A 23374-nucleotide genomic window follows, 5' to 3' on the forward strand; every position below is an offset into this window, starting at 1 on the left:
ATCTTCAGATATTACTTTTTTTTTAAAGGGATATTCCCAATTACTATACAATGATGTAAATACACTCCGCTATGGGGTCAATTCTCCATCATTTTTACTGTCAAAGTGGCACTGCTATACAGGGAGCTGCTCTGTTCACATAGGGCTGTGTTGCACTTCCCTACAGTGCAAATAGATGGCAGTGCTGCTGTAGAGGGCAAAAAAATGCTGCTGCCCCTGTTCTTTTGCAAGATCCTGACAATCAGACCCCTTCTGATCAGTAAGTAAAATACCATTATATTTTATGTTGGGGGATCTCCTTTAGGATGGAGTCACACACGTATATAAAAAAAATCTGTACGTTTTACACTGACGAGAAATGTTCCCTGAACAGTGATCCGTATGTCATCCGTGTGCAGTGCGAGGATGCAATTTTCTCGCGTGTAAGCATCCGTGTGACATCCATATGGCGAGATTCTCACTGGTTTGCAAAATGGACATATAATGGATCCATGGGTTCAAATATATATATTATATACTAGATGGTGGCCCGATTCTAACGCATCGGGTATTCTAGAATATGTATGTAAGTATTTATGAAGTTTTCAGAATAATGCAATTTATACACAGGATTCGGCCGGCCGGGCGCGACCAATTAGCGAAGCGTGGTTCAAATTCCGCGCCAATTCGCGGCCGGACTTTGCCTATCGCTGATTGGTCACGCCCCGCCAGGCGTGACCAATCAGTGAAGCCAGGGCCGGCTCCAGGTTTTGAGGGCCCCGGGTGAAAGAGTCTCAGTGGGCAACCCTCTTTAACACATACCATGATTCATGATGCACAGATACAGCAGAGAAATATACCACAGCCACGTAGCATATAGCACAGGCCACGTAGCATATAGCACAGGCCACGTAGCATATAGCACAGCTCATGCAGTATAACAGCCACATAGTATATTGCCCAGCCAGGTAATATATAGCACAGAGACGCAGTATATAACAGAGCTCACGCAGTATATAGCACAGCGATGTGGTATATAGCACAGCCCATGTAGTATATAGCACAGAGACGTAGTATATAACACAGCCCACGCAGTGTATAACACAGCCCACGTAGTATATAAAACAGCCCACATAGTAGGGGAGTATGGAGGGGGCACTGACAGAGAGTAGGAAGGTTCGAATTCGCGGCCGGACTGTGCCCGTCGCTGATCGGTCGCGGCTTGCTGGCCGCGACCAATCAGCGACGTGGGATTTCCGTGACAGACAGACAAACAGACGGAAGTGCCCCTTAGAGGAATATATATATAATATATATTATACACATAGAATATACACATAGAAAAGGAACAGCACAAATCTTCTACTTATCTCTGGGTGCAAAGCCTCCAGGCAACCTGTCCACTGGTTATCCCAAATCCATAAAATTCAAAAACGAAGGCATCACTCCATTTTCTTAATAAATGTGCAGGATTTATTCAGACCCACATGTCTGGGCAACATTTTGGCTCCAAATGAGCCTTTCCCAAGCCTAAGTTTGGACACACCTTCTCATTTAAAGATTTTTGTGTATTTTCATGACTATGAAAATTGTACATTCCCACTGAAGGCATCAAAACTGTGAATTAAACATGTGGAATTATATACTTAAAAAAGTGTGAAACAACTGAAAATATATGTCTTATATTCTAGGTTCTTCAAAGTAGCCACCTTTTGCTTTGATGACTGCTTTGCACACTCTTGGCATTCTCTTGATGAGCTTCAAGAAGTAGTCACCGGGAATGGTTTTCACTTCACAGGTGTGCCCTGTCAAGTTTAATAAGGATTTCTTGCCTTATAAATGGGGTTGGAACCATCAGTTGTGTTGTGCAGAAGAAAGGTGGATACACTAATCCACCTGTCTCCCCGTTACTCCCCAGCCTCTCCTCTCTGCCAGGCCCTTCACTGGCTTCCTATTGCCCAGAGGCTACAATTCAAAATGCTAAAAATGACATACAAAGCCATTCACAATCTGACTCCTACATACATCTGTGACATGGTCTCCCGTTACCTACCTACACGAAACCTTCGATCATCTCATGATCTCCTTCTTTACTCCTCTCATCTCTTCCTCCCACAACCGCATCCAAGACTTCTCCGTGCTTCTCCTGTACTCTGGAACTCTCTACCCCAACACATCAGGCTCTCACCTACCACGGAAACCTTCAAAAGGAACCTGAAGACCCACCTCTTCCGACAAGCCTACAACCTGCAGTGATCCCCAGTCTACTGAACCGCCACATGACCAGCTCTACCCTCACCTACTGTATCCTCACCCATCCTCTGTAGACTGTGAGCCCTCGTGGGCAGGGTCCTCTCTTCTCCTGTACTTGTGTGTGCCTTGTTTTACTCTTGTACTTGTCTATATTTGCCCCATTCACATGTAAAGCGCCATGGAATAAATTGCGCTATAAAAATGAATAATAATAATACACAGCTGATAGTCCTACTGAATAGACTGTTAGCTGCTTTTTTCTAGCCATAATACAAATTCTAAGTGAAGAAAAACGAGTGGCCATCATTACTTTAAGAAATGAAGGTCAGTCAGTCCGAAAAATTGAGACAACTTTGAAAGTGTCCCCAAGTGCAGTGGCAAAAACCATCAAGCGCTACAAAGAAACTGGCTCACATGAGGACCGCCCGAGGAAAGGAAGACCAAGAGTCACCTCTGCTTCTGAGGGTAAGTTTATCCGAGTCACCAGCCTCAGAAATCGCAGGTTAACAGCAGCTCAGATTAGAGACCAGGTCAATGCCACACAGAGTTCTAGCAGCAGACACATCTCTACAACAACTGTTAAGAGGAGATTTTGTGCCGCAGGCCTTCATGGTAAAATAACTGCTAGGAAACCTCTGCTAAGGACAGGCAACAAGCAGAAGAGACTTTTTTGGGCTAAAGAACACAAGGAATGGACATTAGACCAGCTGAAATCTGTGCTTTGGTCTGAGGAGTCCAAATTTGAGAACTTTGGTTCCAACCACCGTGTCTTTGTGCGACGCAGAAAAGGTGAACAGATGGACTCTACATGGCTGGTTCCCACCGTGAAGCATGGAGGAGGAGGTGTGATGGTGTGGGGGTGCTTTGGTGGTGACACGGTTGGGGATTTATTCAAAATTGAAGGCATACTGAACCAGCATGGCTACCACAGCATCTTGCAGCGGCATGCTATTCCATCCGGTTTGTGTTTAGTTTGACCATCATTTATTTTTCAACAGGACAGTGACCCCAAGCACACCTCCAGGCTGTGTAAGGGCTATTTGACCAAGAAGGAGAGTGATGGGGTGCTACGCCAGATGACCTGGCCTCCACAGTCACCATACCTGAACCCAATCGAGATGGTTTGGGGTGAGCTGGACCGCAGAGTGAAGGCAAAAGGGCCAACAAGTGCTAAGCATCTCTGGGAACTCCTTCAAGATTGTTGGAAGACCATTCCCGGTGACTACCTCTTGAAGCTCATCAAGAGAATGCCAAGAGTGTGTAAATCAGTCATCAAAACAAAAGGTGGCTACTTTGAAGAACCTAGAATATAAGACATAATTTCAGTTGTTTCACACTTTTTTAAGTATATAATTCTACATGTGTTAATTCATAGTTTTGATGCCTTCAGTGTGAATGTACAATTTTCATAGTCATGAAAATACAGAAAAATCTTTAAATGAGAAGGTGTGTCCAAACTTTTGGTCTGCACTGTATATATATCTATATATTTAACTAGATGGTGGCCCGATTCTAACGCATCGGGTATTCTAAAATAGGCATGTCCACGTAGTATATTGCCCAGCCACGTAGTTTATTGCCCAGCCACGTAGTATACAGCATAGAGCCACGTAGTATACAGCACAGACACGTAGTATATTGGCCAGTCACCTAGTATGCACCATATCCCTGTTAAAAAAAAAAAAAAAGAATTAAAATAAAAAATAGTTACGGTACATACTCACCTTCTGGAGCCTCCGGATCGAAGTGGCCGGTTACCGATGGTCCTCGCGCTCCCCGGTCTGAAGAGTGCATTGCGGTCTTGCGAGATGATGACGTGGCGGTCTCGCGAGACCGCTACGTCATCATCTCGCGAGATCGCAGCATGGACCGGTTACCGGAGCATCGCGAGCGGGAAAGGCCTGTTGTGGATCCGAGGGGCCGACGGACGGTGATTATATAACGATTTTTTATTTTTTTCATTATTTTTAACATTAGATCTTTTTACTATTGATGCTACATAGGCCGCATCAATAGTAAAAAGTTGGTCACACAGGGTTAATAGCAGCGTTAACCCCTTTACCCCCAAGGGTGGTTTGCACGTTAATGACCAGGCCAATTTTTACAATTCTGACCACTGTCCCTTTATGAGGTTATAACTCTGGAACGCTTCAACGGATCCCAGTGATTCTGACAATGTTTTCTCGTGACATATTGTACTTCATTATAGTGGTAAAATTTCTTTGATATTACCTGCGTTTATTTGTTAAAAAAAACAGAAATTTGGCGAAAGTTTTGAACATTTCGCAATTTTCCAACTTTGAATTTTTATGCAATTAAATCACAGAGATATGTCACACAAAATACTTAATAAGTAACATTTCCCACATGTCTACTTTACATCAGCACAATTTTGGAACCAAAATTTTTTTTTCGTTAGGGAGTTATAAGGGTTAAAAGTTGACCAGCAATTTCTCATTTCTACAACACCATTTTTTTTTAGGAACCACATCTCATTTGAAGTCATTTTGAGGGGTCTATGTGATAGAAAATACCCAAGTGTGACACCATTCTAAAAACTGCACCCCTCAAGGTGCTCAAAACCATATTCAAGAAGTTTATTAACCCTTCTGGGGCTTCACAGGAATTTTTGGAATGTTTAAATAAAAATGAACATTTAACTTTTTTTCACCAAAAATTTACTTCAGCTCCAATTTGTTTTATTTTACCAAGGGTAACAGGAGAAAATGGACCCCAAAAGTTGTTGTACAATTTGTCCTGAGTACACCAATACCCCATATGTGGGGGTAAACCACTGTTTGGGCGCATGACATAGCACGGAAGCGAAGGAGCGCCATTTGACTTTTCAATGCAAAATTGACTGGAATCGAGATGGGACACCATGTTGCGTTTGGAGAGCCCCTGATGTGCCTAAACATTGAAACCCCCCACAAGTGACACCATTTTGGAAAGTAGACCCCCTAAGGAACTTATCTAGATGTGTGGTGAGCACTTTGACCCACCAAGTGCTTCACAGAAGTTTATAATGCAGAACCATAAAAATAAAAAATCATATTTTTTCACAAAAATTATCTTTTCGCCCCCAACTTTTTATTTTCCCAAGGGTAAGAGAAGAAATTGGACCCCAAAAGTTGTTGCACAATTTGTCCTGAGTATGCTGATACCCCATATGTGGGGGTAAACCACTGTTTGGGCGCATGGGAGAGCTCGGAAGGGAAAGAGCGCTGTTTGACTTCAATGAAAAATTGACAGGAATTGAGATGTTACGCCATGTTGCGTTTGGAGAGCCACTGATGTGCCTAAACATTGAAACCCCCCACAAGTGGAACCATTTTGGAAAGTAGACCACCTAAGGAACTTATCTGGATGTGTGGTGAGCGCTTTGACCCACCAAGGGCTTCACAGAAGTTTATAATGTAGAGCTGTAAAAATAAAACAAAAATTTTTTCCAACAAAAATTATTTTTTAGCCCCCAGTTTTTTATTTTACCGAGGGTAACAGGACAAATTGGACAGCAAATTTTGGGGTCCAATTTCTCCGGAGTGCGCTGATACCCCATATGTGGGGGGGAACCACTGTTTGGGCGCATGGGAGGGCTAGGAAGGGAAGGAGCGCCATTTGGAATGCAGACTTAGATGGAATGGTCTGCAGGCGTCACATTGTGTTTGCAGAGCCCCTAATGTACCTAAACAGTAGAAACCCCCCACAAGTGACCCCATATTGGAAACTAGACCCCCAAGGAACTTATCTAGATGTGATGTGAGAACTTTGAGCCCCCATGTGTTTCACTACAGTTTATAACGCAGAGCCTTGAAAATAAAAAAAATAAAAAAAATTTTCCCACAAAAATTATTGTTTAGCCCCCATTTTTGTATTTTCCCAAGGGTAACAGGAGGAATTGGACCCCAAAAGTTGTTGTCCTATTTGTGCTGAGTACGCTGATACCCCATATGTTGGGGTAAACCCCTGTTTGGGCACACGGGAGAGCTCGTAAGGGAAGGAGCACTGTTTTACTTTTTCAATGCAGAATTGGCTGGAATTGAGATCAGACACCATGTCGCGTTTGGAGAGCCCCCCTGATGTGCCTAAACAGTGGAAACCCCCCAAATTATAACTAAAACCCTAATCCAAACACACCCCTAACCCTAATCCCAACAGTAACCCTAACCACACCTCTAACCCTGACACACCCCTAACCCTAATCCCAACCCTATTCCCAACCGTAAATGTAATCTAAACCCTAACCGTAACTTTAGCCCCAACCCTCACTGTAGCCTTAACCCTAGCCCTAATGGGAAAATGGAAATAAATACATTTTTTTAATTTTTCCCTAACTAAGGGGGTGATGAAGGGGGGTTTGATTTACTTTTATAGCGGGTTTTTTAGCGGAATAGCGGGTTTTTTTTAGCGGATTTTTATGATTGGCAGCCGTCACACACTGAAAGACGCTTTTTATTGCAAAAAATATTTTTTGCGTTACCACATTTTGAGAGCTATAATTTTTCAATATTTTGGTCCACAGAGTCATGTGAGGTCTTGTTTTTTGCGGGACGAGTTGACTTTTTTATTGGTAACATTTTTGGGCACGTGACATTTTTTGATCGCTTTTTATTCCGATTTTTGTGAGGCAGAATGACCAAAAACCAGCTAGTCATGAATTTCTTTTGGGGAGGCGTTTATACCGTTCCGCGTTTGGTAAAATTGATAAAGCCGTTTTATTCTTCGGGTCAGTACGATTACAGCGATACCTCAATTACCGTATATCTTTTTTTATGTTTTGGTGCTTTTATACGATAAAAACTATTTTATAGAAAAAATAATTATTTTGGCATCGCTTTATTCTCAGGACTATAACTTTTTTATTTTTTTGCTGATGATGCTGTATGGCAGCTCGTTTTTTGCGGGACAAGATGACGTTTTCAGCGGTACCATGGTTATTTATATCCGTCTTTTTGATCGCGTGTTATTCCACTTTTTGTTCAGCGGTATGATAATAAAGCGTTATTTTTTGCCTCGTTTTTTTTTTTTTTCTTACGGTGTTTACTGAAGGGGTTAACTAGTGGGCCAGTTTTATAGGTCGGGTCGTTACGGACGCAGCGATACTAAATGTGTACTTTTATTGTTTTTTTTATTTAGATAAATAAAAGTATTTATGGGAATAATATATATATATATTTTTTCATTATTTAGGAATTTTTTTTTTTTTTTTTACACATTTGGAAATTTTTTTTTTTTTACTTTGTCCCAGGGGAAGACATCACAGATCGATGATCTGACAGTTTGCATAGCTCTGAGCAGGCGCTGTGAAGCCACCTTCTTCCCTAAAGGACCCGGATGCCGCGGCCATTTTGGATCCGGGCCTGCTACAGGGAGGGAGGTAGGGAGACCCTCGCAGCAACGCGATCACATTGCGTTGCTGCTGGGGGCTCAGGGAAGCCCGCAGAGCATCCCTGCGCGATGCTTCCCTGCACCGCCGGCACACCGCGATCATGTTTGATCGCGGTGTGCTGGGGGTTAATGTGCCGTGGGGTGGTCCGTGACCGCTCCTGGCACATAGTGCCGGATGTCAGCTGCGATAGGCAGCTGACACCCGGCCGCGATGGGCCGTGCTCCCCCCGTGAGCGTGGCCGATCGCGTATGACGTACTATCCTGTCGGTGGGCATATGGGCCCACCCCACCTCGACGGGATAGTACGTCATATGTCAGAAAGGGGTTAATGGAGTGTGTTACACTGCGGTCATCGCTGCCATTAACCTGTGTGAGCGCTGATCGGAGAGGAGTATGCGGGCGTCGGGCACTGACTACGGGGAGGAAGGAGCCGCCATTTTCTTCTGGACTGATTGGTCACGGAAAAACAGCCACGACCAATCAGCGACTTGGATTTCCATGACAGACAGAGGCCGCGACCAATGAATATCTGTGACAGACACACAGACGGAAGTGACCCTTAGACAATTATATAGTAGATATAGATAGATAGATATCTACTATATAATTGTCTAAGGGTCACTTCCATCTTTCTGTCTGTCTGTCTGTAGCGGAAATCCCAAGTTGCTGATTGGTCGCGGCAAAACAGCCACGACCAATCAGCGTCGAGCAGAGTCCGGCGGCAAAATAGCCGCTCCTTACTCCCCGCAGTCAGTGCTCGCTCCATACTCCCCTCAAGTCAGCGCTCACACAGGGTTAATGACAGCGCTAACGGACCGCGTTATGCCGCGGTGTAACGCACTCCGTTAACGCTGCTATTAACCTTGTGTGACCAACTTTTTACTATTGATGCTGCCTATGCAGCATCAATAGTAAATAGATCTAATGTTAAAAATAATTAAAAACATAAAAGTTATATACTCGCTGTCCGTTGGCCCCTCGGATCCAGAACAGGCCTTTCCCGCTCCTCACAACGCTCCGGTGACCGCTCCATGCATTGCGATCTCGTGAGATGATGACGTAGCGGTCTCGCAAGACCGCAATGCACTCTTGAGACCGGAGCACGCGAGGAGCATCGGTAAACGCTTCGCCTGGATCTGGGGACCAAGGGAAGGTGAATATATAACTATTTTTAATTTTAATTCTTTTTTTAACAGGGATATGATGCCCAAATTGCTGTATACTGCGTGGGCTGTGCAGTATACTGCGTGGGCTGTGCAGTATACTGCGTGGGCTGTGCAGTATACTGCGTGGGCTGTGCTATATTCTCCGTAGGCTGTGCTATATTCTCCGTGGACTGTGCTATATTCTCTGTGGGTTGTGCAATGTACTACGTGGGCTGTGCAATGTACTAACTACGTGTGCTGTGCAATATACTACGTGGGCTGTTATATACTACGTGGCTGTGCTATATACTACGTGCCCGGCCGTGAACAATCAGCGACAGGCGCAGTCCGGAATCCTGTGTATTCAATGTATTATTCTAAAATCTTCATAAATAAACTACATACATATTCTAGAATACCCGATGCGCTACAATCCGGCTACCATCTAGTAGATATATTGATAGATATTTGCCTAAGCGTCTGTTTGTAACGGAAATCCCCTTGTCGCTGATTTGTTGCGGTCGGCTGGCGCAACCAATCAGTGACAGGCGCAGTCACAGTGTGATGTAGGCGGCAGCGATGTGGGAGGAGAGGTGTTATGGACCTGGTGGTTAGGAGCACCCGGAACGACCTGATGGTTAAACTCACACAGGACAAGCTCTGGGAAGTGGGAACTCTGCTGACTGCAACCCCTAATCCTATCACACAACTAGAAATAGCCGTGGAGCGTACCTAACTCTGCCTAGACGCCTCTTCACAGCCTAAGAGCTAACTAGCCCTAGAGATAGAAAATAAAGCCTACCTTGCCTCAGAGAAATTCCCCAAAGGAAAAGGCAGCCCCCCACATATATTGACTGTGCGTTAAGATGAAAGTCACAAACACAGAAATGAAACAGGTTTCAGCAAAGGAAGGCCAGACTTACTAAACAGACAGAGGATAGGAAAGGTATCTTTGCGGTCAGCACAAAAAACTACAAAAAAACTATGCAGAGTGTGCAAAAAGATCACTCTGCATCCCAGAGCTTCCAGCTAGCAAGGCAAAATCATGATAGCTAGCTGGACAAGGAAACAATGAACAAATAATTAACTAGCAGGGACTTAGCTTCTGCTGGAGTAGACAGGTCACCAGAAAGATCCAAGAGCGAACTGAACCAGTACAAGAACATTGACAGCTGGCATGGAGTAACGATCTAAGTGGAGTTAAATAGAGCAGCCAGCCAAAGAATAAACTACGTCACCTGTGGAAGGAACCTCCAGAAGCAGCAGCTCCACTCACAGCCACCAGAGGGAGTCCATGCACAGAACTCGCCGAAGTACCATTCATGACCACAGGAGGGAGTTCGATAACACAATTCACAACAGAGAGGGGCTGCTCCTGCTGTGTACGAGGCCCTGCCACAGCACCGCAATACTGATCTTCTCATCATGGCGGAGAGCTGCCGACAGCAGAGACCGAGCAGACGAGCGGCCGCTGTGCGGGACAATCGCTCCCCCAACATGGCGGCCAATGGGCGGCGCCGACACCGGCGCCACTCACAAGATGGCTGCCCCGTGCGCGACATCTATATGTGCTGCTGTACAGGAGACCCCTGTATATAATATTTAGCCCCTGTATATACTGCAGGACAGGAGACCCACGTATATAATATATAGCCCCGTATATACTGCTGTATAGGAGACCACTGTATGTATGCTGCTGTACAGGAGACCCTGTATATAATATATAGTCCCCGTATATACTACTCCGTGTAGCTGATTGGTCGCGGGCGGCTGGCGCGACCAATCAACAACAGGCGCAGTCACAGTGTGATATAGTTCATTCACGTTTACTGGACAAGTTCTGTCACAGTGCCACGCACAAATATAAAAAATATATATATAGTGAGACACATACCTCTCCATGTTCATCATCTCATTAAATACATTAACATTTGACCAGCTTGATTTTCCTGAAATTGCCTGCGCCCCTGACAACCAATGTGCGAAAATTTTGCACGCGCCAGCTAGTGTTACAGAAATGTCTTTCAGTGAAAATTGGTTCTATACATCTGAATGGAACGAAAAATTTGTGGCTTTGTAATTCACTCTAAAAGCATTGACAAAAGCAAATACACCTTTAAACCAGCCCAGATTGGGCCAGTCTCACACATCCAACATTGACATCCCACTTGTGCACCACTATGTCCAGACTGGCTGGTGGTGTCCTGACCCGAACTCAACAGCTTTATCTATATATGAGGCTGTTGGGTTCGGAAACTCACTTGCAGACTGGACATCGCGGACTGCACACGAACCATGAATTGCATATGTAGGTGTGAAGCTTGTCTTTACAAAAGTAACAAACCAGATATAATGGCATGAACAGTTTGCCTTAAGGGTATGTGCACACGTCCGGAATTGCTGCGGAGATTTCGGCGGCAATTCTGGAACTCCCTACCGCGGGAAAAATGCATGCGGAATTGGCATGTGTTTTCCCTGCTAAACACTACCGTTTTGCAAGCGTAATTAGCTTGCAGAATGCTAGCGTTTTTTATGCGATCTGTAGCATCACTTGGAAAACTGATTGACAGGTTGGTCACACTTGTCAAACATAGTGTTATATATAATGTTAGAAATAGATATAATGTTAAAAATAATAAAAAAATCATGATATCCTCACCTTCCGGTATCCCCGGCAGTCTTCCCGCTCCTCATGTTCCCAATAATGCCTCGCGGCAATGACCCCAGATGACATAGCGGTCTTGTGAGACCTCTACGTCATCACAGGTCATTGCCGTGAGGCATTATTGGGAACGGGAGCATTGCGAGGAGCAGGAAGACTGCCGGGGACGCCGGAAGATGAGAATATCACGATTTTTTATTTTAATTTTTTTTTTTTTTTTTTTACAATTGTATGGTTCTCAGGGCCTGGAGGAGTCTCCTCTCCTCCACCCTGGGCACCAACCGCACATGATCCGCTTACTTCCCGCATGGTGGACATAGCCTCATGCGGGAAGTAAGCGGATCAATGCATTCCTATGGATGTGTGCGGAATCCCCACGATTCTGCACAAGGAATGAACATGCTGCGAATGCGATTCCGCTGCGGAAAAAAATGCAACATGTGCACATAAAATGCGGAATGCATTCTCATAATAGGATGCTTAATGTATGCGTTTTTTTCACAGTTTTATCGTGTTTTTATAGCGAAAAAAACGCAAACATTCCTGAACGTGTGCACATAGCCTTACAGTTGTCAGCTACATCATTGTCTACACAATAATATAAGTCTGCATGCTATAATACCCTAATAAAATACATTTTCCATCTTTCCTTGGGTATATCCACTTCTCTAACTCAGCTGTGATCGCTGTTTGAATTACCGGGTCTAGTTTTTCAAGATCGTATAATAATTAGCATGGAAAAACAGCTTATTAAAGCATAACTTTTACTTAAAAACAATAAATGTCATTATAACATCCAAAATGCGTCTAAAGTCATACATGAAAGGCACACCAAATTCAGTAGGATCTAATGAGAAAACGTACCACCGACCAAAATGGATGCTGCATATATTGTATATAAATTGTCAAAAACATTAAAGCCTTCAATCACAAATGGAAAAGCACAGCAAAATGAAGAAAGTGCCAGTGCATTAAAACATATTTGTATATAGGGCCCTTGTTAGGAATGGAGCAACTACACAGGGCACAACAGCGTAGGTAATAAGGAAGGTTGGATCTATCCATCCCTGGAGTTCCCCAATTTTTATGCACTTGTACTTTCTTCATTTCGGTGTTTGCCCGTTTGTGATTTAAGGCATATAGTGTTTTTGACAATTTATGTACAATATATGCTGCATCCATTGTGGTTGGTGGTACAGTTTCTCATTAGATCCTATTGAATTTGTTTTGCCTTTCATGTGGGAGTTTAAGCACATTTTGGATGTTATATGGATGATATGTGTTAAAATCTAAATTACTGGTGGCCAATTGACTCATTAGATTTCATTGTATTATTAAAGTATAAGTTATGTTTCAATAAGGTGTTTTTCCACTTCTCTAACTCCTTTAACTGTGACCTACATGTGATCAGCCAGATAAATGCCACTTTCGAGGTCACTGGGTAGGAAGGCGTCATATGAAACAGGCTCACAAGTAGCATATTACACGTAAACTACATTATCATTTGTGAAAAGAAATGTAAATGTCAATTCCCATATTATGTCAAGTCATGGTTTTGTGCAATGTATTTATATTTAACATCCTCCTCTTACTTGTAGAGTGGATCCGTACCGCTGTGCCTTCTCCATCCTATGTTTGTACACTGCACAGTTCACTGCCCCGGAGGTCTACATTGCCTGCCTGCTGTGCCGTGGCTGAAACTTAGGAACTCCATGGAAATGTAACACTGGAGCCCTTTTCTTGTCTTCCTCCAACTTTGGTCCATTGAAGCTCGGTACTTACCAGTCTGCGGAGTCTACACTACAACAGTGTGACTCCGGCCTGAATAATTGTAGCACTGTCGTCTCTACAGTATTGCTTTGCTCCTGGAGTCATGAGGAAACCCGGCCATCTCAGGGGTAAATATCTCCAATAAATGGTGTCTTATGTTTATACTTGATATAAGATGCTCAGTGTATATATTCTAAGGTTGCACATACCCATCAAAAAATTGTATTCACACTCTTCACATACTAACTACCACCACAAATAATAGTATATAGTTACAGCAGTCTAAATTCTGTGACTAAGATAAAAAATGGACATGCTTCTGTTTTGTTTTATTTTTTTTAGAACACTCAGGGCCCAATTCATTAAGGCTGTTTTTTTTTTTTTTTTTTTGCACAGTAGTCTTCATGAACGGGACCATTGGACTAAGGTGAGCCCAATTCATAAAAACATGTACACCACTTAAAGGGAACCTGTCACCAGATTTAGCCGATACGAGTTACGGCCACCGCCCTTCAGGGCTTATATACAGCACTCTATAATGCTGTAGATAAGCCCCCGATCCAACCTGCAAGAGAAGAAAAATAACTTTTATTATACTCACCCGGGGGGGAAGCTGTCCGGTCCGATGGGTGTCGCAGGTCCGGGTCCGGCGCCTCTCATCATCTTGTGATGCCGTCCTCCTGCTTGCTTCATGTGGATGATGTGTCCCTACATCATTCACCCAGGCTCCCCGGCATCATGCTCCTGCACAGGCATACATATCTGCCCTGTTGAGGGCAGAGCAAAGTACTGCAGTGCGCAGACGCCGGGAAAGGTCAGAGAGGCCCAACGCATGCGCTCTGCAGGAATTTGCTCTGCCCTCAACAGGGCAGTTATGTATGCCTGTGCAGGAGCACGATGCCGGGGAGCCATGAAGTAAGCAGGAGGGCGGCATCGCAAGAAGATGGGAGGCACCGGACCAGGACCTGCGACACCCATCGGACCGGACCTGCCAAGGTGAGTATAATAAAAGTTATTTTTCTTCTTTTGGAGGTCGGATTGGGGGCTTATCTACAGCATTAAAAAATGGCCGTAACTCGTATTGGCCAAACCTGGTGACAGGTTCCCTTTAAAGAGAATCTATTAGTAGCATAAAATCTCCCCAAAACATATACATGGGCATGCAGGTCTTTGAAAGTAAATCCATTGTCACCTCTCTATCCTCTTTCTGCTGATACAGTCCCAAGTAATTAGCATGTAATGCATATGCAAATGAGGTGTTCAGTGCTCTGGGTGTGACAGAGCACTTCCAGAGCCTTTGGCTACTGAGGATTTTTCCCCACCAAGTACCAGCCTCTGTAATTTGATTGATCGCTCCGTGTCTTTGTGACATCAAGTGCCAGGTAAGGATATCGGACCGTCAGCAATCAATCAAGTTAACGAGGCTTATGCTGGTGGATGGGTAATCAGCCTCTGGAGGCAGTGACTTGCTGAGTGCTCTGTCACACCCAGAGCAAGTATTGCCTTATTTGCATATGAATTGAAATGCCAATTAAAAATGCAGCAACAGATACAAGATTTAAAGTTGTTGATGGTTTCACATTTCAGAAATCTTCATGCCCATATATGTATTTGGAGGTGTTATCTTAGTTACAGATTCCCTTTAATGAACTAGGTCCACCTTACAACTAGTGTGCGCCTCTGGCAATTATGTTACTCAAGTCAGGGACTGGGGTACATTTCTGGTGAAGTATATGCTGCTAAAGTGGTGTAAATTCCGTTTAATTAGATGGGGAAGGGGCTTCATCAAGCCTCATACCGGGTGCGCACACTTTAATTAAGATGGCCAGAAATGGCGCAAAAATTCCAAAAGTTGTGTAATTTTTACTCAATTTTGAATGGTTCAAAAATGTTGCAACATTTCTAAGAAAATTGGTGTAAACATCTTGACTCGGCACCAGGCTGTAAAAACAACACTTTCAAGTGAACGGCCCCACAGACTATAGTGGATACGTGATCTATCAGTGAAAATCACAGCTAGAACAAGTAAGTGAAAAATGACGTCTGAATGAAGATTTACATAAAGCTCATCATTGAGAGGACTAATTAGGAGTCGAATTTTCAACACTTGTAATGAAAGCAAATTCTAATTTATTCAAGCATCATTAAAAATACAGCTCCATGATTGCAGACAAGTCTGTTTTACCCACACATTTTACGCTAATACAGGTTTTTGTTCACTGCGTGATAAAACATATACTGATAGAAGACTAGCAGAGCTGCAGCAGATTAGACAGCGATATCATCAACACTACAGCAAGACGTTCAGTAACACAGTGCTGGAGTCGGGCTCTCAATATCTCACGTTGCTCCCGGGAGTTCCTCAGTTACATCTGTGCATTGCATGGTCATGAAAGACCAGCGAGACGCTGAATCCTAAGTGACCACAGCTCATCTGCAATGCTTTGAGAAGCCAGAACACTAGCTTATTTAAAAAAAAAAAAAAAGGTGACTCCCTAGTAATAACTTATGCATACTCATAGAGCTCACGTGGCACATAGGGTATAAGAAGAGTCTGAGTCGTTATCTTATTTTATTTTAGCAGCAGACTGGAAGGATGGTAGGAGACATGGCCGACCGGCGGACATGCACACACATCAAGGTATAGTTGAACCCTGTCTGCTGTTACCTACTCAATAGAGTTCTTCCACAAACAGCGCCACACCTGGTTATGGGTTGTGTCACGTATTGCAGCTCAGTTCTATTGAAGTGAATGGGGCTGAGCTGCAATCCCACACCCAAACTGTGGACCAATCTTCACTATTTCTGGCGGGAAGCAGCCATGATTTTTTTTTTCATGTAGAAACCCTATAATTGGAGGCGATTTACATGTATTAGGGTATTGCATGAACAGCATGGTGCCCTGTTGTTTACCCTATACTGTGAGACAAAGTTTAAAAATAAGTAGAAACGTGTCTTTTTTTTCTTTTTTTTTTCTATTTTACTGACATATATAGTACAGGACTTTACACCCATTATCATCACTTTCCCCACAGGGAATTTAGATTGTGAGCCCCTATCAGTATGTCTTTGAAGTGAGGGATGAAACCCAGGCAAGCAGGGAGAACATACAAACTCCTTGCCGATATTGTCCTTGGTGGGATTTGAATCCAGGGCCCCGACGCTGCAAATCAACAGGGCTAACCACTGAGCCAACATGCTGGCTATCACTATGTCTTTAAAATTTGGACGGAAACTAGAATACCAGGAGGAATCCTTCGGGAGGAGAGCATACAAACTCCTTGCAGATGTTGGCCTTGGTGGGATTTGAACCTCGGACCCCAGAGCTGACCACTGAGCCAAATATATTAGCAATATCTTTTTACTGCTAGAGTATGGTGAATAAAACGTGTCAAGTACTCCACCAATAAGCTTCAACTTGATTTGAATGTGAAAACACTCCTATGGTGCCAATTTTTGAGATGTTTTTATCTGGAAAGAAAAAGGTCCAAGTTTGACCATTAAAAGAATTAGAACAGAAAAAAACACCACATTCACAAAAACTGTGTGGAAAAACTGTGTCAACAGGATGGGTTTTTATGCTTATTTTTTGGGCAGGGGAGAGGGTTGTACCTCAGTTTTTAATAACCAGTTTTTTTTTTTTTTTTTTATAAGTACCGTATATACTCGATTATAAGCTGAGAATTTCAGCCCATTTTTTTAGGCTGAAATTGCCCCTCTTGGCTTATACTTGAGTCATACCCAGGGGTTGGCAGGGGAGCAGGAGCTGTGTAATAACACTCACCTGCTCGTGGCGCGGTCCCTGCAAGTTCCTGGTTCTCCTGGCGCCGGCAGCTTCTTCCTGTATTGAGCGGTCACATGGTACCGCTCATTACAGTAATGAATATGGACCCGACTCCACTCCCTGTTGTGAATTCTGTTGTCGGGCTCCCTCCTGTGGTCATGAATGGTACTTCGGCTGGTTCTGTCCATGGACTTTCTCTGGTGGCTGTGGGTGTTTCTGAGTTTCCTTCCACAGGTGACGAGGTTAATTCGTTAGCTGCTGCTCTATTTAACTCCACTTAGATCTTTGCTCCATGCCACCTGTCAATGTTCCAGTATTGGTCTAGTTCACTCCTGGATCGTTCTTGTGAGCTGTCTTCCCAGCAGAAGCTAAGTGACTGCTTGTTTTTCTCTGGTTTTCTATTTTTCTGTCCAGCTTGCTATTCTGATTGTTGTCTTGCTTGCTGGAAGCTCTGGGACGCAGAGGGAGCGCCTCCGCACCGTGAGTCGGTGCGGAGGGTCTTTTTGCGCCCTCTGCGTGGTCTTTTTGTAGGTTTTTGTGCTAACCGCAAAGCTACCTTTCCTATCCTCAGTCTGTTCAGTAAGTCGGGCCTCACTTTGCTAAATCTATTTCATCTCTGTGTTTGTATTTTCATCTTTACTCACAGTCATTATATGTGGGGGGCTGCCTTTTCCTTTGGGGAATTTCTCTGAGGCAAGGTAGGCTTTATTTTTCTATCTTCAGCGCTAGCTAGTTCCTTAGGCTGTGCCGAGTTGCATAGGGAGCGTTAGGCGCAATCCACAGCTATTTCTAGTGTGGTTGATAGGATTAGGGATTGCGGTCAGCAGAGTTCCCACGTCCCAGAGCTCGTCCTATATTATCAGTAACTATCTGGTCATTCCGTGTGCTCTTAACCACCAGGTCCATTATTGTCCTGACCACCAGGTCATAACAGTACAGGTGGCACAAAGTACTAATGCATCTCAATAGAGGGATAAGAGAAGTTCTGAGACCATTTTTTTTTCTTTGCAGTGTGTTTTGTCTCTTTTCCCCTTTACATCTGGGTGGTTCAGAACACAGGTGTAGACATGGACATTCAAGGTCTGTCCTCTTTGATGGATAATCTCACTATAAGTGTACAAAACATTCAAGATTTTGTGGTTCAGAATCCGATGTCAGAGCCTAGGTTTCCTATTCCTGATTTGTTTTTTGGTGATAGATCTAAGTTCTTGAATTTCAAAAATAATTGTAAATTGTTTCTTGCCTTGAAACCTCGCTCCTCAGGTGACCCTGTTCAACAAGTAAAGATCATGATTTCTTTGTTATTTGGTGACCCTCAAGACTGGGCATTTTCCCTTGCGCCAGGAGATCCGGCATTGCGTGATGTTGATGCGTTTTTCCTGGCGCTTGGATTGCTTTATGACGAACCTAATTCAGTGGATCAGGCAGAGAAAATCTTGCTGGCTCTGTGTCAGGGTCAGGATGAAGCGGAGATATATTGTCAGAAGTTTAGAAAGTGGTCTGTGCTCACTCAGTGGAATGAATGTGCCCTGGCAGCAATCTTCAGAAAGGGTCTCTCTGAAGCCCTTAAGGATGTCATGGTGGGATTTCCCATGCCTGCTGGTCTGAATGAGTCTGTCTTTGGCCATTCAGATCGATCGACGCTTGCGTGAGCGTAAAGCTGTGCACCATTTGGCGGTACTATCTGAGCATGGGCCTGAGCCTATGCAATGTGATAGGACTTTGACCAGAGCTGAACGGCAAGAACACAGACGTCGGAATGGGCTATGTTTTTACTGTGGTGATTCCACTCATGCTATCTCCGATTGTCCTAGGCGCACTAAGCGGTTCGCTAGGTCTGACACCATTGGTACGGTACAGTCTAAATTTCTATTGTCCGTTACTCTGATTTGCTCTTTGTCATCCTATTCTGTTATGGCATTTGTGGATTCAGGCGCTGCCCTGAATTTGATGGACTTGGAGTATGCTAGGCGCTGTGGTTTTTTTCTTGGAGCCCTTGCAGTATCCTATTCCATTGAGAGGAATTGATGCTACGCCTTTGGCCAAGAATAAGCCTCAGTACTGGACCCAATTGACCATGTGCATGGCTCCTGCACATCAGGAGGATATCCACTTTCTGGTGTTGCATAATCTGCATGATGTGGTCGTTTTGGGGTTGCCATGGCTACAGGTTCATAATCCAGTATTGGACTGGAAATCTATGTCTGTGTCCAGCTGGGGTTGCCAGGGGGTACATGGTGATGTTCCATTTTTGTCTATTTCGTCTTCCACTCCTTCTGAAGTTCCAGAGTTTTTGTCGGATTATCGGGATGTATTTGATGAGCCCAAAGCCAGTGCCCTACCTCCTCATAGGGATTGCGATTGTGCAATTAATTTGATTCCTGGTAGTAAGTTTCCTAAGGGCCGATTGTTCAATTTATCTGTGCCAGAACACGCCGCTATGCGGAGTTATATAAAGGAATCCTTGGAGAAAGGCCATATTCGCCCGTCGTCATCACCGTTAGGAGCAGGGTTCTTTTTTGTGGCCAAGAAGGATGGTTCTTTGAGACCTTGTATTGATTACCGCCTTCTCAATAAAATTAGTCAAATTTCAGTATCCTTTGCCGTTGCTGTCTGATTTGTTTGCTCGTATTAAAGGGGCTAGTTGGTTCACCAAGATAGATTTTCGAGGGGCGTATAATCTTGTGCGTATTAAACAAGGCGATGAATGGAAAACAGCATTTAATACGCCCGAGGGCCATTTTGAGTACCTGGTTATGCCATTCGGGCTTTCCAATGCTCCATCAGTATTTCAGTCCTTTATGCATGACATCTTCCGAGAGTACCTGGATAAATTCCTGATTGTGTATTTGGATGATATTTTGGTCTTTTCGGATGATTGGGAGTCTCATGTGAAGCAGGTCAGAATGGTGTTCCAGGTCCTTCGTGCGAATTCCTTGTTTGTGAAGGGGTCAAAGTGTCTCTTTGGAGTTCAGAAGGTTTCATTTTTGGGGTTCATTTTTTCCCCTTCTACTATCGAGATGGGCCCTGTTAAAGTCAAAGCCATTTACGATTGGACTCAGCCGACATCTGTGAAGAGCCTGCAAAAGTTCCTGGGCTTTGCTAATTTTTATCGGCGCTTCATCGCTAATTTTTCTAGTGTTGCTAAACCGTTGACTGATTTGACCAAGAAGGGTGCTGATGTGGTCAATTGGTCTTCTGCAGCTGTAGAGGCTTTTCAGGAGTTGAAGCGTTGTTTTTCTTCTGCCCCTTTGTTGTGCCAGCCAGATGTTTCGCTCCCGTTTCAGGTTGAGGTTGATGCTTCTGAGATTGGAGCTGGGGCTGTTTTGTCGCAAAGAAGTTCTGATGGCTCGGTGATGAAGCCATGTGCTTTCTTTTCTAGAAAGTTTTCGCCTGCTGAGCGCAATTATGATGTTGGTAATCGAGAGTTGTTGGCCATGATGTGGGCATTCGAGGAGTGGCGTCATTGGCTTGAAGGAGCCAAGTATCGCGTGGTGGTCTTGACAGATCACAAGAATTTGACTTATATTGAGTCTGCCAAACGGTTGAATCCAAGACAGGCTCGATGGTCGTTATTTTTCTCCCGTTTTGATTTTGTGGTTTCGTACCTTCCGGGCTCTAAGAATGTGAAGGCTGATGCCCTGTCAAGGAGTTTTGTGCCTGACTCTCCGGGTGTTCCTGAGCCGGCGGGTATTCTCAAAGAGGGGGTAATTTTGTCTGCCATCTCCCCTGATTTGCGGCGGGTGCTGCAAAAATTTCAGGCTGATAGACCTGACCGTTGCCCAGCGGAGAAACTGTTTGTCCCTGATAGATGGACTAGTATAGTTATCTCTGAGATTCATTGTTCAGTGTTGGCTGGGCATCCTGGAATCTTTGGTACCAGAGATTTGGTGGCTAGATCCTTTTGGTGGCCGTCTTTGTCACGGGATGTGCGTTCTTTTGTGCAGTCCTGTGGGACTTGTGCTCGGGCTAAGCCCTGCTGTTCTCGTGCCAGTGGGTTGCTTTTGCCCTTGCCGGTCCCGAAGAGGCCCTGGACGCATATTTCTATGGATTTTATTTCGGATCTCCCCGTCTCTCAAAAGATGTCGGTCATTTGGGTAGTTTGTGATCGCTTTTCTAAGATGGTCCATTTGGTACCTTTGTCTAAATTGCCTTCCTCCTCTGATTTGGTGCCATTATTTTTCCAGCATGTGGTTCGTTTACATGGTATCCCGGAGAACATCGTTTCTGACAGAGATTCCCAGTTTGTTTCGAGGTTTTGGCGATCTTTTTGTGCTAGGATGGGCATTGATTTGTCTTTTTCCTCGGCTTTCCATCCTCAGACAAATGGCCAAACCGAACGAACTAATCAGACTTTGGAAACATATCTGAGATGCTTTGTTTCTGCTGATCAGGATGATTGGGTGTCCTTTTTGCCGTTGGCTGAGTTCGCCCTTAATAATCGGGCCAGCTCGGCTACTTTGGTTTCGCCGTTTTTCTGCAATTCTGGTTTCCATCCTCGTTTCTCTTCAGGGCAGGTTGAGTCTTCGGACTGTCCTGGTGTAGATACTGTGGTGGATAGGTTGCAGCAGATTTGGACTCATGTGGTGGACAATTTGACATTGTCCCAGGAGAAGGCTCAACGTTTCGCTAACCGCCGGCGTTGTGTGGGTCCCCGACTTCGTGTTGGGGATTTGGTTTGGTTGTCGTCTCGTTATGTTCCTATGAAGGTTTCCTCTCCTAAGTTTAAGCCTCGTTTCATTGGTCCGTATAAGATTTCTGAGGTTATCAATCCTGTGTCATTTCGTTTGGCCCTTCCTGCTTCTTTTGCCATCCATAATGTGTTCCATAGGTCGTTATTGCGGAGATACGTGGCGCCTGTGGTTCCATCTGTTGATCCTCCTGCCCCGGTGTTGGTTGAGGGGGAGTTGGAGTATGTGGTGGAGAAGATTTTGGATTCTCGTATTTCGAGACGGAAACTCCAGTACCTGGTCAAGTGGAAGGGTTATGGTCAGGAAGAGTATTCCTGGGTTTTTGCCTCTGATGTTCATGCTGCCGATCTGGTTCGTGCCTTTCATTTGGCTCATCCTGGTCAGCCTGGGGGCTCTGGTGAGGGTTCGGTGACCCCTCCTCAAGGGGGGGTACTGTTGTGAATTCTGTTGTCGGGCTCCCTCCTGTGGTCATGAATGGTACTTTGGCTGGTTCTGTCCATGGACTTTCTTTGGTGGCTGTGGGTGTTTCTGAGTTTCCTTCCACAGGTGACAAGGTTAATTCGTTAGCTGCTGCTCTATTTAACTCCACTTAGATCTTTGCTCCATGCCACCTGTCAATGTTCCAGTATTGGTCTAGTTCACTCATGGATCGTTCTTGTGAGCTGTCTTCCCAGCAGAAGCTAAGTGACTGCTTGTTTTTCTCTGGTTTGCTATTTTTCTGTCCAGCTTGCTATTCTGATTGTTGTCTTGCTTGCTGGAAGCTCTGGGACGCAGAGGGAGCGCCTCCGCACCGTGAGTCGGTGCGGAGGGTCTTTTTGCGCCCTCTGCGTGGTCTTTTTGTAGGTTTTTGTGCTGACCGCAAAGCTACCTTTCCTATCCTCAGTCTGTTCAGTAAGTCGGGCCTCACTTTGCTAAATCTATTTAATCTCTGTGTTTGTATTTTCATCTTTACTCAGTCATTATATGTGGGGGGCTGCCTTTTCCTTTGGGGAATTTCTCTGAGGCAAGGTAGGCTTTATTTTTCTATCTTCAGGGCTAGCTAGTTCCTTAGGCTGTGCCGAATTGCATAGGGAGCGTTAGGCGCAATCCACGGCTATTTCTAGTGTGGTTGATAGGATTAGGGATTGCGGTCAGAAGAGTTCCCACGTCCCAGAGCTCGTCCTATATTATCAGTAACTATCTGGTCATTTCGTGTGCTCTTAACCACCAGGTCCATTATTGTCCTGACCACCAGGTCATAACAACTCCCATAGGGGTGGAGCTGCATTTTCATTACTGTAATGAGCGGTACCATGTGACCGCTCAATACAGGAAGAAGCTGCCGGCACCTGAGAACCAGGGACATTGCACCAGGAGCAGGTGAGTATAACGCGGTGCATGATATTCACCTGCTCCCCGTTTCACCACCGGCTGCCGCTGCGTCTTCCCCGTCCTCTGCAGTGGCGCTCAAGTCAGAGGGTGCGGTGATGTGATTAGTGTGCGTGCCGCCCTCTGCAGAGGACGGGGAAGGCACAGCGGCGCTCATCGGTGGAACGGGGAGCAGGTGAATATAGCAAATGCCAGGGGCCTGAGAGGTGAGTATGTGATTTTTTTTTTTTTTTTTTTTTTATTAAATCGCAGCAACAGCATATGGGGCAAATGTCTGTATGGAGCATCTTATGGGGCCATGTGCAGCGTTATATGGGGCAAATATCTGTATGG

The 23374-nt window shown here is 44.6% G+C and overlaps 1 protein-coding gene across 9 annotated transcripts in view; it reads left to right on the top strand.

The window, feature by feature from the left end:
• SCMH1 (Scm polycomb group protein homolog 1) overlaps window positions 1-23374 on the top strand; it is a 205345-nt gene that overhangs the window by 20826 nt on the left and 161145 nt on the right. For 3 of the 9 annotated variants that reach the window (XM_069756685.1, XM_069756691.1, XM_069756687.1), the window contains exons 2-4: window positions 13027-13326; window positions 13595-13625; window positions 15780-15839. In XM_069756685.1, coding sequence (XP_069612786.1) covers window positions 15824-15839 — 16 coding nt within the window. In that variant the 5' untranslated portion in view covers window positions 13027-13326; window positions 13595-13625; window positions 15780-15823. The remainder of the gene's footprint in view (window positions 1-13026; window positions 13327-13594; window positions 13626-15779; window positions 15840-23374) is intronic. The other 6 variants (XM_069756683.1, XM_069756689.1, XM_069756690.1 and 3 more) reach the window with 4 other exon arrangements.

Source organism: Ranitomeya imitator, chromosome 3 (assembly GCF_032444005.1).
Source record: "Ranitomeya imitator isolate aRanImi1 chromosome 3, aRanImi1.pri, whole genome shotgun sequence".
In the NCBI taxonomy this organism is placed as follows: domain Eukaryota; kingdom Metazoa; phylum Chordata; class Amphibia; order Anura; family Dendrobatidae; genus Ranitomeya; species Ranitomeya imitator.